At 39.2% G+C, this 19,334-nt stretch overlaps 1 protein-coding gene across 1 annotated transcript in view; it reads right to left on the minus strand.

Moving 5' to 3' along the window:
* Cpm (carboxypeptidase M) overlaps positions 1 to 19,334 on the minus strand; it is a 65,678-nt gene that overhangs the window by 1,602 nt on the left and 44,742 nt on the right. The window contains 3 exon segments of the mRNA XM_033763493.1: positions 8,672 to 8,820; positions 13,977 to 14,129; positions 17,730 to 17,900. Coding sequence (XP_033619384.1) covers positions 8,672 to 8,820; positions 13,977 to 14,129; positions 17,730 to 17,900 — 473 coding nt within the window.

Below are 19,334 nucleotides of genomic sequence, written 5' to 3' on the forward strand. Positions count from 1 at the left end.
AACAAAAAAAAAAAAAAAAAAAAAGTGACTCCATACTCAAACAAACAATCCAAAAATGAAAAAATGAAACAGAAGAGTCCTGAATTTCTTAAAGAATGTTACATCAAAGAGGAAGGACAATCTGGTCAATTATAAGAGGTACTTTTTCAGTTATGCCTCTTTTTTTAGGAAGAAATGACTCAAACATGCATCTTAATAGAATTAAAACTAAAATTTTACTTGCATGAATTGATAAGAGGATTGCAAAATATACCCAGCACTTGCTCATGGTAAAAGTCATAGATCAAATTTCATTTAGAAAGAGTTCTAAGGAACTTGTCTCAATCTTTCCCTCCTATCCTCTGTGGGGCTGGGGATTGAATAGAAGGCCTTGTTCATATCACTGACCAACACCTCCATCCCCCAGTCCCCCCCTTTTTTTTAATGGCAGAAATTTTATGGAATGGGTATTAAATGGTATCCTATGAAGCTTGGGAGTACTTTTGCTATATTGGTTACTTTTTTTTACTGGGACCTATTTGTGGGTCTTTATTGGGTACATTATGGTTAATTCAATACATGTCTACAATGTACCATGTAAACAAATCAGGGTTGTAAGTATTTCTGTCTCTCCAAATTCATTTTCATGTGCTGAGAATTTGTATTCTCCTTCTCTAGTCATTTTGAAATAAAACAGTGTTCTAATATATAGATACCCTACTGTGCTAAAGAAGAAGCAGAAATGATTTTTGCACTGTTTTGGTACCCCTTACTGACTTCTTTCCAATCCCCAGCCCCCTGCCCTCCCTAGTCTCTAATGAACACTATTCCATTACATTCTTCTACAAGGTGTGAGAACATGTGGATTTGTCTTTCTGTGTCTGACTTACTTCAATTAACATAATGACCTCTGGTTCCATCTATATTGCTGCAAATGACAGAATTTTATTCTTTTTTATGGATGAATAATATTCTGTGTACGTGCTACTTCTTAAATCCATTCATTCACTGAAGGGTAGCTGAGTTGATTCTGTATTTGAGCTATTGTGAATAGTGCTGTAATATATAGAGGGGGAAATATCTCTTTGTATAATGATTTCATCTTTTTTGGGTATATATAAACAGTAGTGGGATTGCTTGATTTTATCTGGTAGTTTTATTTTTAGTGTTTTTTAAAAGAAGTAAACAATGTTTTAATAAGTAAGACTGCCATTGTTGTAAGTTGTCATATTATTAAAAAGTTACTTTAAAATGTCAGTTATTAAATAGTCTGTAAATTCACTTATTTATTTATTTATTTATTTTTGGTTTTTTGAGACAGGGTCTCACTGTGTATGTAGTTGAGACTGACCTGGAACTCACTACGTAGCCCAGGCTAGTCTCGAACTCACAGCAATCCTCCTGCCTCAGCCTCCTGAGTGCTGGGATTACAGGTGTGCACCACCACACCCAGCCAAATTCACTTTTTAATAATGCTGAATTCTCTTATAAATATGCAAATGAAACTGTTGGAGACAAAAATGAGGGTGATATTGACTTTGTTAGCACAATTAGCTATTCCTTTTTATTTTTAGTGTTTTAAGGAATCTCCATACTGTTTTCCACAATGTCTATATGAATTTTCTCCACATCCTCACCAGTATTTGTAATGTCTTTTTTTTTTGGTACCAGGGATCGAACTTGGGAACTTGTGCTTGCAAGGAAGGCAGCAGAACCACTGAGCTAAATCCCTGGCCCTGTAATGTTTTCTTTTTGATGATTGTCCTGACTTGCATGGGATGATATCTCATTGTGGTTTTGACTTGCATTTCCCTGATGATTAGTGAGATTAAGGAGCATTGTTTTTTGTGTACTTGTTGGCTGTTTATATGTCTTCTTTTGAGAAATGTCTGGTTCATATAGTGTATTTTTAGTTTTTAGAGACAGGGTCTTGCTACATAGTTCAGGCTGGTCTTGAACTCATGTTGAACCTCCTCTGTCTTAGCTTTCCAAGTGCTATGATTACAGGCATGTGCCAATATGCCCAGGCATAGCACATTTTTAAACTAGATTTTTTTGGGGGTATACATTTTTAGTTCCATGTATATTCTGAATAACAATCTCTCTCAGATGAATAGTTTGTATATATTTTCTACTTTATACATTGACTTTGATTATTTCCTTTGTGGTGCAAAAGATTAATTTGGTATTATCCTATTTTTTAAATTTGTTGCCTTGCCTTTGAAGATCCATCTAAAAATTCATTATCACTCCATTGTGATTTTGTAGAGTAATTTTCATAGTTTCAGTTATAACATTTAGGTCTTTGATCCATTTTGAGTTAATGTTTGTATATGATGAAAGAATCCAGTTTCATTCTTCCATATATGCATATCCATTTATTAAAGAAACCCTCTTTTCTCCATTGTATATTCTTGGTGCTTCTGCCAAAAATCAGTTGGCCGTTTGAACACAGTTTAATTTCTGAGTTCACTATTCTGTTCCGTTGGTCTATGTATCTGGTTTTAATGCCAATACCATGCTGTTTTAGTTACTATGGCTTTGTAATGTTTCAAAATTAGGATCAAACCTCAGCCTTGTAGATACTAGACAACATCATCATCCTTTTTTATTTATGCTCTGATCTTGATTTCTTCTACTAATTTTGAGATTTAGTTTGTTCTGCTTTTATGTCTTGAGGTGTATTTTTTTTTGTACCGGGGATCGAACTCAGGACCTTTTATGTGTGAGGCAGATGGCACCACTGAGTTAAATCCTGAGCCCTGAGGTGTACTTTTAAGATCTATTTTTTTTGGGGGGTACTGGGGATCAAACTTGGGACCTTGCACTTGTGAGGCAGGTGGCGGAACCACTGAGCTAAATCTCCAGCTCCTCTATTTTGTTTTAAATGTATGCTTTTATTGCAATAAACTTCTTTCTCCATACTGCTTTGGCTGTATCTTACAGATTTTGGTATGTTGAATTACCATTTTCAATTTAATTTCAAATTTAATTTTTTATTTTCCTTTTTAACTTTCAATTACTCAGTTATCTAGGAACGTTATTCAATTTCCATGTGTTTGTATACTTTTCATCTTTTTATTGATTTGAAGTTTTAAACTGTTGTGGTCTTAGAACATACACGGTATGATTTTTTTCTTTTTTTGTACCAGGGATCAAACTCAGGACCTTGCACTTGTGAGTCACGTGTGGCACCACTGAGCTAAATCCCTATTTTTTTTTTAAATCTACTGAGATTTGATTGTGGCCTAATATGTTCTATCTTGTAGAAATGTTCCACATAGTGATGAAAATAATGTGCATTCTGCTACTGTTGGATAAAATGTAGGTCCATTTGCTCTATAGTATGATAAAAATCAGATATTTATTGATTTTCTGTCTGATTTGTCATTGAGTAAAGTTAGATATTAAAGTCCTCCGTTACTGTATTAAGAGTCAATTTCTCCCTTTAGATCTAATATTTGCTTTATATATCTGGGTGGTCCCATATAGGTTGCATATATATTTACGTTTGTTATATCTCCTTTTGGAATTTATCCTCTTATCAATGTATGATGACATTCTTTGCCTTTACAATTAAAACTTAATGTCTGTTTTATCTGAGTATAGCTACTCCTGCTTGCTTTTGGTTTCCATTTGTGTGATGTGTCTTTTTTCCAATCCTTCATGGTTAGTCTCTGTGTTCCTTTGTCAGTGAAGTGAGTTTCTTGTAGGCAGAATATAGTGAATCTTGCTTTAAAAAAAAAATCCATTTGCCGAGCTTCTCTCTTTTGGCTGATGACATTAATCCATTTACATTTAAGGTTATTATTAATGTGTATGAATTTCCTCCTGTTATTTTGTTAATTGTGTTCTACTTTTTTTGTATATTTTTTCCTTTCAATCTTTTTGTCATTTAGTAGTAGTTTCCTGTCATGTCATGCTAAGGTTTGTTTCTCTTTTTCTAATTTTTTTTTTTTTTTGAGATAAGGTCTCACTGTGTAGCTCAGGCTGGTCTTGGACTCACTGTATAACTCAGGCTGGCCTCAAACTTTCAGCAATTCTCCTGTCTCAGTCTCCTGAATCCTGGATTTATAGGTGTGTGCCATCATGCCTGGCTCATGTGTTTTCATGGTAGTTATCTTTTCTAGCATAAGACTAAGTATTTTTTTTTTTTTTTAATTTGTTTTTTTTTTTTTTGTTTTTTTTTTCCTTTCAATTTTTTTTTTATTTAGTAGTAGTTTCCTGTCATTTCATGCTAAGGTTTTTTTTTTTTTTTATAGGGCTGTTCTGGTGGTGATTCTATTTTTGCTTATCTGGAAAAGATTTTATTTTTCTTTCATATTTGAAGGATAATTTTGTTGGGTATAATATTCATGGTTGGCAGGATTTTTCTTTTTCTTTCAGTATTTTATTTTATTTTTTAGGTACCAGGGACCAAATTTGGGTCCTTGTTCTTGTGAGGCAGGCAGTGGAACCACTTTTTTCAGTATTTTAAATATGTCCTACCATTCTCTTCTGGCCTGGAAGTTTTCTGCTCAGAAATTGGCTGTATGTTTAGTGACTATTCCTTTTTATGTGACTTGATGCATTTCTTGCTCTGTTTACTATTCTCCCTTTGTCTTCTATATTTGTCATTCTACGTATGTCTAGTGAAGGTATGATTTAATTGAATCTAGTTGAGATTCATTGATTTCCTTGTATTTGCATGTCTATGTCTTTGAAGATTTGGGAATTTTTTTCAACTATTATTTTGTGAAATAGGTTTCAGTGCCTTTCCTCTTTACTTCACTGTCCGAAATTCCTACAATGTAAATATTTGTTTACAGAACAGTGTCCTGTAAGTCTTGTAAGCAGTCTAACTTCTTTTTAATTGTCTCTGACTGGGTTAATTCAAAAGAACTATCCTTAAATTCAGAAATTCTGTCTTCTGCTTGTTCTTGACTGTTGAACAAGCCCTCTACTGTATTTTTCATTTCATTGATTGAAGTTCTTAGTTTCAAGATTTCTGATGGGTTCTTTTATATTTCTATTTCTTTGGTGAATTTGTCACTTTTTCCTCAACAAGGCAAGGTTTTACTTCTGCAGAATGGTGCAAGCACACGCAGGCATGAGGTTGCAGGCATACAGAGAGGATGCAACAGGCTCTTTTTATCCCTAATGAGAAGCAGCTGATCTTTTTTCCTATTGGCTGGGTTGAAGATTCACAATTTATCCTGATTGGCTAGGTTAAGTGGCATGAAAAGAGGATCTGAAAGGTTGCTGGGCAGGGTTGATAAGTGGAAGGAAGAGTGGTGGTATGGGGACAAAAAGTTTCTGGCTATTGATAAGTTATCTTTGGCTGTTAGCTGTGTTCCTGGAATCCAGAATCTAGACTGAACATTTTCTCTAATTCAGTATGTTCAAACAAAGGGGAGGCAGCCTAAAGCCTCCCCTTCAGAGTCCTTTCTTCAAAGTCCATGAACAGAAGTTCACTCTTTTTGTTACGTTCTTCCATCAGAAGCATGTTAGCCGAGTGTGGAGAATTTATCTCCACTTTGCCATTAGGTCTATAGTTTTGGTAGTCAGGAGCAAGGGGCTCTCCCTTGAGGAAGGGACCCTCCTAGGCTGATCCAAGTTTGTCCTCTTTTTATGAGTTGATCAACAAATAGTTCCCAGACTGGTGTGGATAGACTGGAAAGTCAAGTGGTAGGGTTTGAGCTAAAAGTCCCTTTTGTCTGAGGGAATGACAGTGAAAGCCAAGCCAAGCACATAATTTCTTAAGAATTGATCTTTGGCTTTAAAAGTGGGCACATTAGAAGGCCTGCTTTTCATGCAGAATTTCATACAGAGATAACCCAATGTCTTTTTGGGGGAGCTGTCCTAAATCTAAGTAAAGCAATGGGAAGACATTTGATCCATGGTAACCAAGTTTGGTTTGATGAGTTTTAAGAGTTTGGTTCTTCTGTTTTATTTAATCAGAGGAAGAGTGCTAAGGGATATGGTATTTCCAAGTTATAACCAACTCCCTATAGTGGCCCCTAACTACTTGAGCCATGAAGTGGCTCCCATTACCTGAGTCTATGCTTTTAATTATTCCAAATCTTGGAATTATCTATTCTAACAGGGTTTTTATTGCATTACCTGCTGTTGTACAAGGTAAGAATAAATAAACTTTAAAGCACATATGACCAAAGCATGAGCATTGGAATAGGAAAGTAGATTGGGGAAGAAGTCACATCCAAATACTGTTTTTAAGTGATTGGAATAGCAATTGTAACCAGCTGGCTCTTAGAACTGTTTTTAGGTATACCAGAAACTGTCAACAGGGATAAGTAACTGGAGCCCCTTTTTTGATGTTTTGCCTATATTATTATTATTACTTTTAATATATTTTTGATTAACATTTTTTTTGGTGTCTAAGACCGACTTAAGTTAGACCTGTGTTAATCAGAATTAACCTCTTATCTACCAAGGTCAATCAAGGCTTCTCAGGCATTACTTTTGGAATCATGTGTAGAGCCTCTCAGCTCCTCTGTCAGTTTTAGGTGCTAGGATGATGGATCATGGCCTTGCTTGACCATATGGCTTCCCATGGAAGTGTAGACCTTTTTTTTTCTCCTGGTGACCCTCCTTTTTAGCACACCATACATTGATTGACTTTTGTCCTCTGTGGTCCAACAATCTCCCTGTTCAGGAGGTGGAGGGACCCACCAAAGTTCTAGGGTTTTGAAAAAAAGGGTTCCCTCTTATCCTGGGTTTTGTTGACTGAAGGCAAGAGCCAAAATATTGGTTGTCCTCTTAGCCCGGTTATGTTTTAAACTTGGTCTCCAGTTGTTGAACACACAGGAGATCAGTTATCTTACCTAGGTATCAAGCTCCTTGAAATATATAAAGTATGAACATGGAGCTGTTATTTTCTTTCCAATTATATTTCTTAGAAGTTGAATCCCAGCAGGGAATTTCTCATTCATAACCTGAATTGTTTTTCTCATTTCCTTGTATTGTTTCTCTGTACTGTCTTCCATCTCACTGTTGTTAGGATCACCATTTGAATTTTTTTTCAGGCATCTTACATAGACTTCCTTCAAATTAGAATCTTTCTGGAGAAGTTGTTTTTCTTTAGAAGTTTCTATTTCCTTTCATATTTCTTGTGTCCTTATGTTGTTGGGCGTTTGAAGAGCTGTTGAATGTTTTTGTGGAGCTCTGGGACCCAGATCATACCTTTTCCTGGTCCCAAGGGACAGGTATAAGTGAACTAGGGCTTTTGGCATCAGTTCTGTGGTTAGAAGTCTGTGGATTGTAGAGAAGAAGTTCTGTAGGTGGGTTTAGTACAGACAGTCCTGTGGCTGTGGCTTTGGTACCAGGGTAGGAATGTCACTAGGTCATGCAGGGCAGCCAGCTCTTGTGGAGATGAGGCGTGTGGCAGTGGTAGGTGCAGTCCTGGAGCTGAAGAACATAGATGGGCACTTCTTCTGGTTCCCAGGGAGAAGCTTAAGTGAAGACAGGGCTTTTTGTACCGACAACTGTGGTCCCAAGTTTGGGCTGGGAAGGAGACTTTGCCTAGATCGTACTTTGTGACTGCAATTGTCAGCAGGGGTTGGCCCCCCTGGCAGCTGTGTTCTTGGAGCTATTGGCTTACTTGGGAGCTTTCCTAGCCTCAAATGGATAGGTGTGAGTGAAGTAGGACTTAGCAATAGTGGCTGTAGTTCAAAAGTTGTGGGCTTGGGAGACCTATCATAGATCTCATGGGACAAAGGTGAGTGGGACTTAGGCTTGTAACTGTGGCTGGGCAGCCACTGGTCCTGAAGCTGCAGAAATCTGGGAAGCAATTTTCTGGCCAGTGAAATGTGCACCAGCCCAAGGCTCCTGACACTGTGAAGTATTTGGCCACAGGCCTATAAACTAAGATGGCATATAGGAGTGGCGGCTGTGATAGTTGAGTTTTGGAGTTCGGGGAAGGTCCAAAGTCAGTGTCTTCTTTGACAGAGAAGTCACTTTTATACTAGCCAGATCTACAAGCTGGATTTATAGCTTGTAAAGACTGGAATTTTCCAGCAGTTAGGACTGCCAGCCTGTTTCTGGCACTTTCCTGGTTAGCTTATGCTGGGTTGATCCCACTACTTCCCTTTGTTGACTGGGAGCCAGGGCTGAAGTTGCAGATTACTTTGTTGTTTTCAACTCTCCGTGCTATTTTGGTTCTCATCACCCATTTACTAATTTCCAGAGGTTTCCCTCCCTCACTTTGCTTAAAATACAGGTTCTCCTTTTTAGCCTTGACTCGTCTCTGTGACACAGTCATGGCAAGGCTCCTCTGTTCAGCCATCTTAGTTCACTCTTTTTTTTTGGTACAGGGGATTGAACTCTGGTCCTTGGGCTGGCAAGGCAGGCGGTGGAACCACTGAGCTAAATCCCCGGCCCTTAGCTCACTCTTATTATTCTTAATAAGTTTGTATTTTTCATTAGAAAAGCTATCACAAAAATAAGATTTAGTTTCTATTAAAAATTAATTTCTAGCTAGGAGAAAACTATTTTTTTGTTTTATGTTTTTCTATTTCTCTTTTGTTGCTCTCATATTCCTACTCACTCCACTCTGCTGCCAGTTGCAAGTCTGATGTTGTTCTTTCCTTTTGCCCCATTACATCTACTTTTGGATTTTTCAACTTTCAGTTCCTCTTGGGTGAGTACTGTGAGTGCTATAGTACTTTAATAACAACTAGGACTGCATACTTACATTTATTTCATAGGATCCGGGCAAGAGAAGTAGATAATATTCTCCGAATTTGTTGGTTTTAAATGGGCAGATATGTTTTCTATCTTGGACTTCCACAATTATATTGGGTAATGGATTTCTATTCTGATCAAAAACTTGACCCTTTATACCTGTGACACAAAAAAGAAAATTGAGTGTAAACACATGATATATGAAAAATTCTTGTCATTGTTTAAGAAAATATGCCTTTTTTTTTTTTGAGACAGCAGGGTCTTGCTGTGTAGTCCAGGCTGGCCTTGAACTTTAGGCAGTCCTCTTGCTTCAGCCTCCTCATTGCTTGGATTATAGTACTGTACCACCATGCTGCCCTATTTTTATTAGCTATTTTGAGTTAAAAAGTGTTAGAGAAAAGAAAGTATTTTTGTTGACTGTAAATTAGTCAAGCTACTATTCTGATTGCTCAAATTTGCTACTTGCCAAATATTCCATTTATAGCATCTCATCAAAATGAGAGAACAGAGATGATAACCTAAGACCCATCTTATAATTTCCAGTTGTTTGCTCAGTCACCAAAGTGTACTGCAACATACCATTAGTGGATTCTATAAAATCTTAAACAAAAACAATGTAATTGTTTACAAGATATTTATTTACACAAGGGACTCAACAGTTTTGTCTCATGGTCAAGCAAACTCTAGGAAGAAAATTTATAAACATAAGGTTGCCTGAAGCATGGAATTGCTTGATGGGATCGCATTATTATTAATAACAGGAACTAACATTTACTGAGCACTTAATCGGGCTCTTTGGGAAGTGTTTAATGTGCATTTTTCTCATTGAATTTTCACATCACCTATAAGGCAGACAATGTTATTCTCACAATTCTACAGGGCTTGGTGTGCATCTCAGCGGTAGGGTGCTTGCCAAGAATGCATGAGTCCCTGGATCTGATCCTCAGCAACACCCACCCCACCATACAACAATAGCAACATTTTGCAGCCAAGAAGGGTAAGGCTTTGGAAGTCACAAGCCAGAGGTAAACCCATAATGAGAGCCCACAATGAATTGGTGACCTCGCTCCTTTCAAAGTTTCAAGAGTAAACATCTTTTTTGTGGTCTTACTGGAGACCAAACAGAGGGCCTTAAACATTCTATGCAAGTTCTCTACCAATGAGCTCTACCCCCCACCCTGTGTCTCATTTTAAAGCCTAAATTTCACAGTCCAGTTTGTTCATTCCAATAACAAACCAGGCTACCTTAAGGTGTTTTTTTTTTTTTTTGGTACTGGGGATTGAACTCTGGTCCTTGCGCTTACAAGGCAGGCCACCGAACCGCTGAGCTAAATCCCCAGCCCAGGCTACCTTAAGGTGTTTTTTTTTTTTTTTGGTACTGGGGATTGAACTCTGGTCCTTGCGCTTACAAGGCAGGCCACCGAACCGCTGAGCTAAATCCCCAGCCCAGGCTACCTTAAGGTGAAGGTGTCTAAGTTCCATGACATATATGAGAAACCACAAAAACCACAATAAGATACCTTAAATTATCCTCAAATAGTTAAACACAACAATTATTAGAAAAATATGAGGCACACATTAATTTCCTCCAGAAAAATTAAAATGAAAAAAAGAAGGTTCTGACATTTAGCAACAAATTCTTTAGCTTGATCATTAAGCAAACTTCTGACCCAAGTTGCTTTTTATTTTCTTTCCTGTTCAGTTATTTAATCTTCACCCATCTCCCTGAAAATGAATTATTAAATGCTGTATTTCTCTCGTTCTCAATACAAGTCAACTATATAAACCTATTTTCATGTAACTTGTCCTTCTTTTGCCTTTTTTTTCAAAGTCCTACTTTTATTTATTTCTACTATTTGGTGTGCTGAAAAAGACCAATACCTCTGAAAGAGCTATCAGTAGGGGAACAAAAAATAATACATATATTTTTTGGTACCGGGGATTGAACTCGGGCCCTTGTGCTTGCAAGGCAGGTGGCGGCACCACTGAGCTAAATCCCTGGCCCAAAAAATAATATTTTAAAAGTTCAGATAATAAAGAAAGGAGCAGACATGAAACCTGAAGCTTAAATTCTGGCCATACCTGGAGATGTACTGGGAAAGGTTAAGCCTTCCTTCCCTCAGAAATGTATTACTTCATGAATGGAGAGTCCCTGCTGGTAAGAACGAATTCCGCGTCTGTAGGCAGTTCAGTGAGCACCAGGACAGTACTTGGGAGTCCATGCATGTCCATGCCTTGGTTTGATCCCCAGCATCTAATGACCACAGTTCCACTTGTTGCAGATCTGGTATGAGATCTACATCTGTGTGCCAGAGGCTTCTGGAACTCAGCCTGTACCATATTCTCCTAGGGCCCAGTAGCTTCAGTAGGCTGGGGTGTGAGCCATTCACTCGACCACTGGGTTTGGATCTGCCTTGAAGAGTCCAGGGGAGACAGGGCAGCAGCAGGTAACACTGTCTTGCTCACCTTTCTTGTCTCCAGAGGGTGACAAGCAGGACAGTCTAGCACTAGACATCTAATGTCTACAGACACCCTTATCCTAACACACACCTAGTAAATCCTCTAAGAATGACACACAGTACCACAAGCCTGAGTTTAAACAGATATGCAGAGTTCTAAATAAAAGCATAACCCCATGGGGCCTTAGAACAGAGTGATGTGAAGTAGCACTGATGCTATTAATCCCACTCTGTTGACTAAGCTGAGGGTCAGACCAAGTGCTTGTTCAGTGTTGCAAACAAGACAGAGGATGAAATAGCCTGGATCTACCCAGGCTCCTGTCTTAATGGCCGGACTTCTTCTAAAGCAGAAAGCCCTTATGTGTTCAAGGCCTTGGTTTGATACTCCCCACTGGGGAAAAAAAAAAAAAAAAAAAAGTAGATTTTCCCAAACAAGGCAGGTCAGGGACCTAGAGACATCAGAATCGTCCTTGCAAGTAGTAAAATATAGATTGACAAATATCAATAATTTTCTTAAACTAGAGCAACACCAAACATGGGTTCATCTGCTTCCATAATCTACCTCATTTTAGCTCCTTATTTGACACCAAGGAGAGAGAAATTTTTTATTAAGTGATGATAATCATACTTCACCAGCACTTAGAAATACGGTTTCATTATTAAACCACGGAAAATGCCTCCCTTAAACCACAAGGGGGCAGGATTGGTATAGACTGGCAGATGAATATTCTTCATATAACCTAGTGTAAATAAACTCGTAAACCCTCCAAATTAATCATAAAAATATTTATGCTGCAATGTCTGTGTTATTTATCAGTGTACAAACTCCTTCACTGACAATATTCGATCAGCATGACTCTTCACAGCCCACTTTCATTCAGAGCTTGGCAAGTACAGTCATGTTTACAGCTAGATTGAAATTCTGAAATTAGGAGTGCAGTTACAAGAATATATTTCACGTTCAGTTGCATTCTCATGTTGATACCGACGAAGGATGAATTTCAGGAAGGAATAAGCAAAGCAACACATTAAAGGATCAATGTGGGTAGAAATACTGTAGAACGGTTAAGTTTATACATGCTTTTTTTTACAGCTGCCTGCTGCCCCCGTTGTTTATATAGATCCAAGCATTCTGGTATTATGGCAACTCAGATAATCTCGCGGTTAACAACTTTAACACTTGTGGTTTCTACTGGCACTGGAGATGTCATTTTTAGGTCAATGGCTGTGGTGGGATTGCTGGGTCAAGGTGTGGTAACTGCCGCCGGGCCTTACCACCGGGCTGGTCTATTCTGCATTTTCACTACGCACACCTGGCCCTTCAGAATCTAACCAGCAGAGTATTAGTGTGGTGTCTGAACTGTCACCAGTATAATGATGAGAAATGCTATTTCAGTGTAGTTTTAATTTAGTTTTTCTTTTCTTTGTTTTTTTGTTTTGGTTTTTTCAGACAGGGTCTCACTATGTAGTTGAGGCCTACCTGGAAGTCACTATATAGCCCAGGCTGGTCTCGAACTCACAGTGATCCTCCTGCCTCAGCCTCCTGAGTGCTGGGATTACAGGCGTGCACCACCATGCCTGGCTCCCCATCTACTTTTAACAGATGAAAAATGTTGGTGTGAAGTGTGCAAGAATTTGTTTTGTTTTGTTACCAGAGATCGTATTTGGGACCTTGCGCTTTCGAGGCAGGCGGCAGAACCACTGAGCTAAATTCCCAGCCCTCCTGTGCAAGAATTTGAGTAGTTCATGTACCAAATGTCTACACACCCTCTGTGTGGCTCAGTGTGGTAGAGAACTAATGTGACAGTTCCCATGATGGAGAAAGAAACATTGGCATACAGGAGAGCCTTCAACGTCCTGCCTGAAGAGACTCTGACTGCCTAAGAAACCCGAACTGCACAGGCTTCCATCATCTCAAGAGTGTGTTTCTCTAGTGCCGTGGTTTTCTTAGTGTAGACCCTGGGCCAGCAGCAGCATCACCTAGGCAGATGCTAATTTAAGCCCCACTAAATGAGGCGCTCGGGATGGTCCTGAATCTGTCTCAACAAACCTCTGGGCCAGCCCCTGCGGAAGTGTGAAAGCTACCACTGTCTGCCAGGTTGAGTTCGTCCCTCTGTGGCACAGGCTGGACAGCCTTCAGGAAACAGGCTGAGAAGACTCCAGCCAGGACATATGGCAGAGGGGAGGACCGAGTGGGATTCAAGCTAATGGTGCTAGGTTACCACCCAATTCTGTAAAAGCTGTGCAATGCTATCACCAGTGTTCTCAGGGTCTGTGGTACTGAATGGCAAGTGACAAGCATACTTGGCTTTTTTCTAGTTGGAAGAGATCTAAAAAAAAAGTAACAACCCAGTTTTCTTAATCTTTTACCAGAGTTCCAGATCATTCAACATATAACAGAGCTACTCCAGATTTTTGTACCCCCAAATTCAGTTGACATGCAGCATATTTTCTCTTCTATGAACCGAATGGGTGCTGCAAAACTCACACACAGCAGACCCTCATATTTTTTGTTTGTTTTTCGAGACAGGTCTCATTATGTATTCCAAACTGGCCTCAAACTCTAACTGCCTCAGCCTCCTGAGTAGGAATTCCAGTTGTGTGCCACCATGCCCAGCTTCAGACAGAATTTTTTTTCCTTCTTTATTTTTCTGGTACTGGGGATTGAACTCAGGACCTTGAGCTAGCCAGGCAGGTGAGGTGCCACTGAGCTACATCCCCAGCCACCAGAATTTTTAACTGTGAGTTCTGGTTTTTAAAATGAGGCTGTACCTAGAACCCATTAATAAAGGCCTGCATATGCACAACCAAAGACTATATTTTGTGTTAAGGAATTAATAAGAAAGTTTTACAAACCTAGGTGCACCTGTTTTATATATTCAATTAACGAGGCTTTATTATCATTCCAGAAGTATGGAAGCCTTTCCTCACGAGGGTATTTACAGCATGACAGCTCCAGTGTAATTTCAAAACACTGGGCCCAGACGTAGTTGTAATCTTGCATTCCACCTAAAAAAGAAGCATATTTAATTTTTGTTAAGGTCGCCAACTGGAGTGGAGCCAAGTATCACATACACTGGGGACGGGTGAATGAGACAGTTGCAAGGAAAGTATACACAGACCTGTAAAGGCTGAAAGTGACATATCAGCATCTACAATCAGGGACTGACATTTTATTACCCGGCATGAACAGGCCATACTAAGTATTCCCATATGGGTAACTGGATCAGGTGGACTGAAGGTCAACTGTGCACCAACATTGTGAGCGGGGGGTGAAGGGCGGGGAGGGACAAGGGGAAAAAATGAGAACCAAGACCTGTCATGTAGAGGCACAAGATCCCAGTGATGAATGTAGCTGTACTGTATACCTAAAATGTACCAGTAAACACAATGAGGAAAAAAAAATTAAGTGAGTGGTAGGGAATGGGTCTTAAAAATTTTTTTTGAAATCCTACTTTACAGATTATAATTTCTTCTTTAAATTACCTTTTATTTTTTAGTTTCATGATGGGTTTAAGACTTTTAAAATGAGAATATTAGTTATAGACTAGTAGGCTTTATTTGAGCATGTTCATAATGCGTGTAACATACTCTGATCATACCCCCACTGCTCCCCACCTCTTCCCCTCTCCTCTATCCTCCCCACCCCTTTCCTCTCACAGTCTCCCTTCTACTTTCCTATCCTATCCGTCTCTTGTCTGTCTCTCCTAGATTCCTCATATGAGAGAAAACATGTGGTATTGGACTTTCTGAGTCTGGCTTATTTTGCTTACATGACAGTCTCCAGTCCCATCCATTTTCCTGCAAATGACATGATTAAATTACATTTTAAATGGATATAAACTAGAATAAGGTTTTATTTAAAGTATTTCCATAAACCATTTATAAACTCAATTATATAAAGCAAAGTACATTAGTTATTAAGAGAATAATAATGTCCAACGTTTACTTAGCACTCACGATAGCTAGATACTGTTGAAAGCACTTTGTATCAACTCATTTAGTCCTCAGCAATTTTTACCCTTGTACGGGGGAAGAAATAGAACACCAAAGTTAGGCTCACGTCCAGGGATTCCCACCCTTGGTGGCAGATTCTGGGATGGTCCATCTTTCCTGAGCCCCCTGTGCTCTTATCCATCCTGCCAAGGTGCTTCTGGGGGTCAGAGAAGAGGTACCACAGCCTCTTAGGAGGAAAAAAAGACCTCCATGGCCCCTGAAGTGGCCAACTCTCACACTCCCTTACCTCTGAAGACCCTGTTTTTAAAGGGTTATAATTATTTCATAAGATGTAAAAAAATTTTTTAATATATTTTTGTGGTACTAGAGGTCAAATATAGGAGCATTCTACCACTGAGCTATGTTACCAGCCCTGTCCTTAATGAAACAAAATTATGTAACAAAATAATCATAGAATACCAATAGTTAATACACTGTGTATCATGATCTTAAAGAAATGGCAAAAATGTTGTTCAGAGTACAAGTCAAAGGCAAAAAAATCCTCTCTTACAAAGAATAAACAAAAGGACACAACTGTCTTTTCAATTTTTTTTTTTGAGACAAGGTCCCAAAAAATATTCTAGGTTGGCCTTGAACCTGCAGTCCTCCTGCCGTGGCCTCCCAAGTAGCAGGCAGGTACCACCACATCCAGCCTTAGATATTCATAAATCTGAACTGGTATGTATCTTAAATTTTAGCCTAAAAAAAATCATGTATTTAGCTGAAAACATTTTTTTTTCTTTCCTGGTGGTATACTGCTTTATAATAAGTGGCATCTTGGATTTGATAGAATATAGGAACTTTGAAGTAAGTAAATTTTAATCTGTTACACTTGATATCTGCCCAAGAAAACATTCTCAAGTCTATCAGGTATCTTAGAAGTACTAAAGTAGAAAAAATGGTCAAAACTTTATGTCAAGATATTAATATTAAGCAATATCTTTACAGGCCCAGTTTCGAGCCAGGAAGAATTTCTCTGTCCTTACTATTTCCTTTACTTACCTTATAAGTTTTGTATTTCTCTCTGAACTCGTGTTCACTAAAAAACAGAACGAAAAAGGAGAGAAAACAAAACAGAGCCCTCAGAGCTGGCTGTATCTGAGTATAAACAATTTAAACAGCAAAATAGGTGTGCACTAAGGGTCCCTGGCAAAGTATTTGGGGTTGAAAATGCCAAGCATGGAGTGTGTCCCCAGTTCTGGACAGGACCAGTCAGGCTGGGCCAGCAAACTTGCAGGTGGCCAAGACGCTTGGCTCTGAACTGCTTGAGCCAGCTGGCTTTGCTTGCATTTTTCCTGAAGATACACAGCTCTCACATACACACTTGGGAACAATTTCCAACAGCAACTGTGGGCTTTCAGCTAACTTCTTACACATCTGGATTTGTCCTGGATGTTAGAGAGTGCTCATGAAGGAGAGCCCTGCTGCTGGGCAGGGGGGCCCTTCCCTAACCCCCAAGCAGAGACTGGAACCCTCAGGTGGGATGGGGCTTATCTGGGTGGCAGAGAGAGGTCTGGATGGTGGGGTGTCCAGCTGGCTCTGCTGTTTCTATGCCATCGATTGTGGTCTGTGACTGTTTACATTGTCTGAACATTGGCAGGGAGCCACCAGACACAAAAGCACCAGCTTGTGCAAGATTACTTGACAGTCTGTGTGTCCCAAGTGCCAACGGGGAAAGGTGCCTTTGGAAGCAGCCTGTGTGCAGACATGCAGACTGCAGCTTGCTGTCTGTGGGCCTGGAAGGGATGCCTTTCGGTTCCAGCTCACTGTCCTTGCATGGCTGTTCCACCTGGAGTCCTTTCTAACATTTTTCAGTTGAGTACGAGTTTTAGACACCTATAGGCTCCTGTTTATATTATTCCTTCAGATAAAAATACCCTTCCATTCACATTCTCTGTGGCAATGTCACCCTTGCCCTTACCTGGCCTCCCTACTCCATGGATGGAAAACTGTGTCCTGCCTGGAAGACAGTTTAGTCTGGAAAATATCTTTGCACAGCTGCATGGCAGTAACTGACTGGATATAAGCAGCAGGTGTCCTTATTAGCTGGGACTTAAGCAGTGCATTTCTCCAAGGTCTTTATTCCTCCCTACTATGTTTTGTCTTTATACTCCTATGGGACACTGTACCTTTTCCAAATCTCCATTTTTATTCTAATTTTACTGCTATCGCTATTTACATTGTTTTGTTTGCTTTTTTGAGATAGGATCTTGCTCTGTAGTCCAGGCTGACCTTGAACTTGCAATCTTCCTGCCTCAGCCTCCCAAGTGCTGGGGTTACAGGTGTGTACCATCATTCTCAACTTCACAATTGTTTCTTCGCATTAAACTTGAGGGTAAGATTTGTGTCTTGTTCATTTTTCTCTATCAGTTTCTGGCTCACAGGAGGCAGATTCTGTAATTTTGGAATGAACGAGGAGCCACGGGCAGTGAGGACCATGTCTGAGCACCTGTCTCCCAAGCTATCCATCCCCGCCACTGCTCTTCTGATATTAGCTGGTGGAGATGTGACTGAGGAGCTGGGTTGTGCCTAGAGGACTCTTTGACAACTGCTGGGTCAAGATAACTCAGCTGGCACCTTGGGGTGAAGGCAATATGGAAGAGAGGCACCCACCTTGGAGTGGATACCAAGAGTATCCATTTGTAACTCCGTTGTGAAAGTTCATTTTATTTTTACACGGATCTGGTTTCGTCATGTTTGGATTTCTTGAAGCATAGGTATGTGCAAGATGTTGAAAAACATCATCATCCGGAGTTAAGCTTCGTGAGTGTGATGTTCCAGTTGCTACATTTGAAAGATAAACCAAGACCATTTGGTTGACTTTAGAAGAGGCAACACACAACACCATATTAGCAAATATTCAATCACATCAGTAACAAATACTCTTATTTCCCTAAAAGGAAACTGTTATGGTTTAGATTTGAAATGTTCCCCCCAAATTCTTAGATGTGGAAGGAGATTGGATCACGGAGCTGCCATCTCAGTAGTGGATTAATCCACTGGTGAATCTATAGCTGAGTACACCAATGTGAGGTGGGTTGTGGCTGGACGTGGTGGGTCCCTGGGTGTGTGACCAGCTTTCCTCACCCAGGTCCTTTCCTCACCCAGTCCTTCTGCCTTGGAACCTTTCAAACATGAACTGAAACTTCTGAAAACTGTGAGCCAAAATAAACCTCTCCTCCTCTAAGTGACTAAGACTGACATCTACCCACTTCCATGAATGTTCCTTCTACTTTTTTTCCCATTTTTAATGAAGATATATGAGAACTCACAAAATAAGTTAGATAGATATGCAAACTCCTAAATGAGCTTAAGTAAGAATTAAATATTCACTCAGCCCAACTGCCCATCAACTAGAGACTGGATAAAGAAGATGTGTTTTTTTTGTTTTTTGTTTTTAACAAAATGGAGTACTACTCAACCATAGAGAAAGAGAAACTAGAGATTTACAGCTAAGTGGATGCACATTGAGGCCATACTCTTAAATGAAATGAAGAGGACACACGTGTAAATACCGAGTAGTTTCTCTGGTGTGAAAAAGTAAAAGTGTAAATAAGGATCAAAATGTATAATTGATATTGTGTAGTAGGAAGGAAAGTCTAAAAGAGTAGGGGAAGTGGGAGGGGTAGGGGAGAGATAAAAAAGTAAAAGAAAAAATACATGAAAAGGAAAAATATGGAAACAATTTTTTGTAAACAGGGTGATGGGAGGGCTGGGGAATGGGGAAAAATAAGAACCAAGACCTGTCATGTAAAGGTACAAGGTCCCCAATGATGAATGTAACTGTATTGTATACCTAACATGTACCAATAAACTTAATAAAGATAAAAAATTAAATATTCACTTAGTTACTCTTGCTAATTTCTGGAGGTCAGTAAACTTTCCTTCAGTGTAGGGATTAAAGGAAGTCACTATAATATTTTAAGTCCTATACATTCTGAATCCCACAGAATTTTAAAAGGAGTCAATAATTATTGTTCATATGATTAATAAAAGTAAATTGTTCTGGATTTATTTTCTTTTAGCCATGTTATTCTTGTAAAAGTATCTAAATCTGATTTCACTATTTCACTGATGAATAGCCGGAGGAGACCAGCTGGGAACTGCACTGAATAGGCTTTAGATATTATTGATTTGGCTTGTAATTCAGCTATTGATTAAGATTATGAGTTGCTCCGAGGCCTCAGTGTGAACTGCTAATTGATCTTTCGGCTGGTG

Source organism: Fukomys damarensis, unplaced genomic scaffold (genome assembly GCF_012274545.1).
Source record: "Fukomys damarensis isolate Sample0158 unplaced genomic scaffold, DMR_v1.0_HiC HiC_scaffold_15, whole genome shotgun sequence".
Classification (NCBI taxonomy): domain Eukaryota; kingdom Metazoa; phylum Chordata; class Mammalia; order Rodentia; family Bathyergidae; genus Fukomys; species Fukomys damarensis.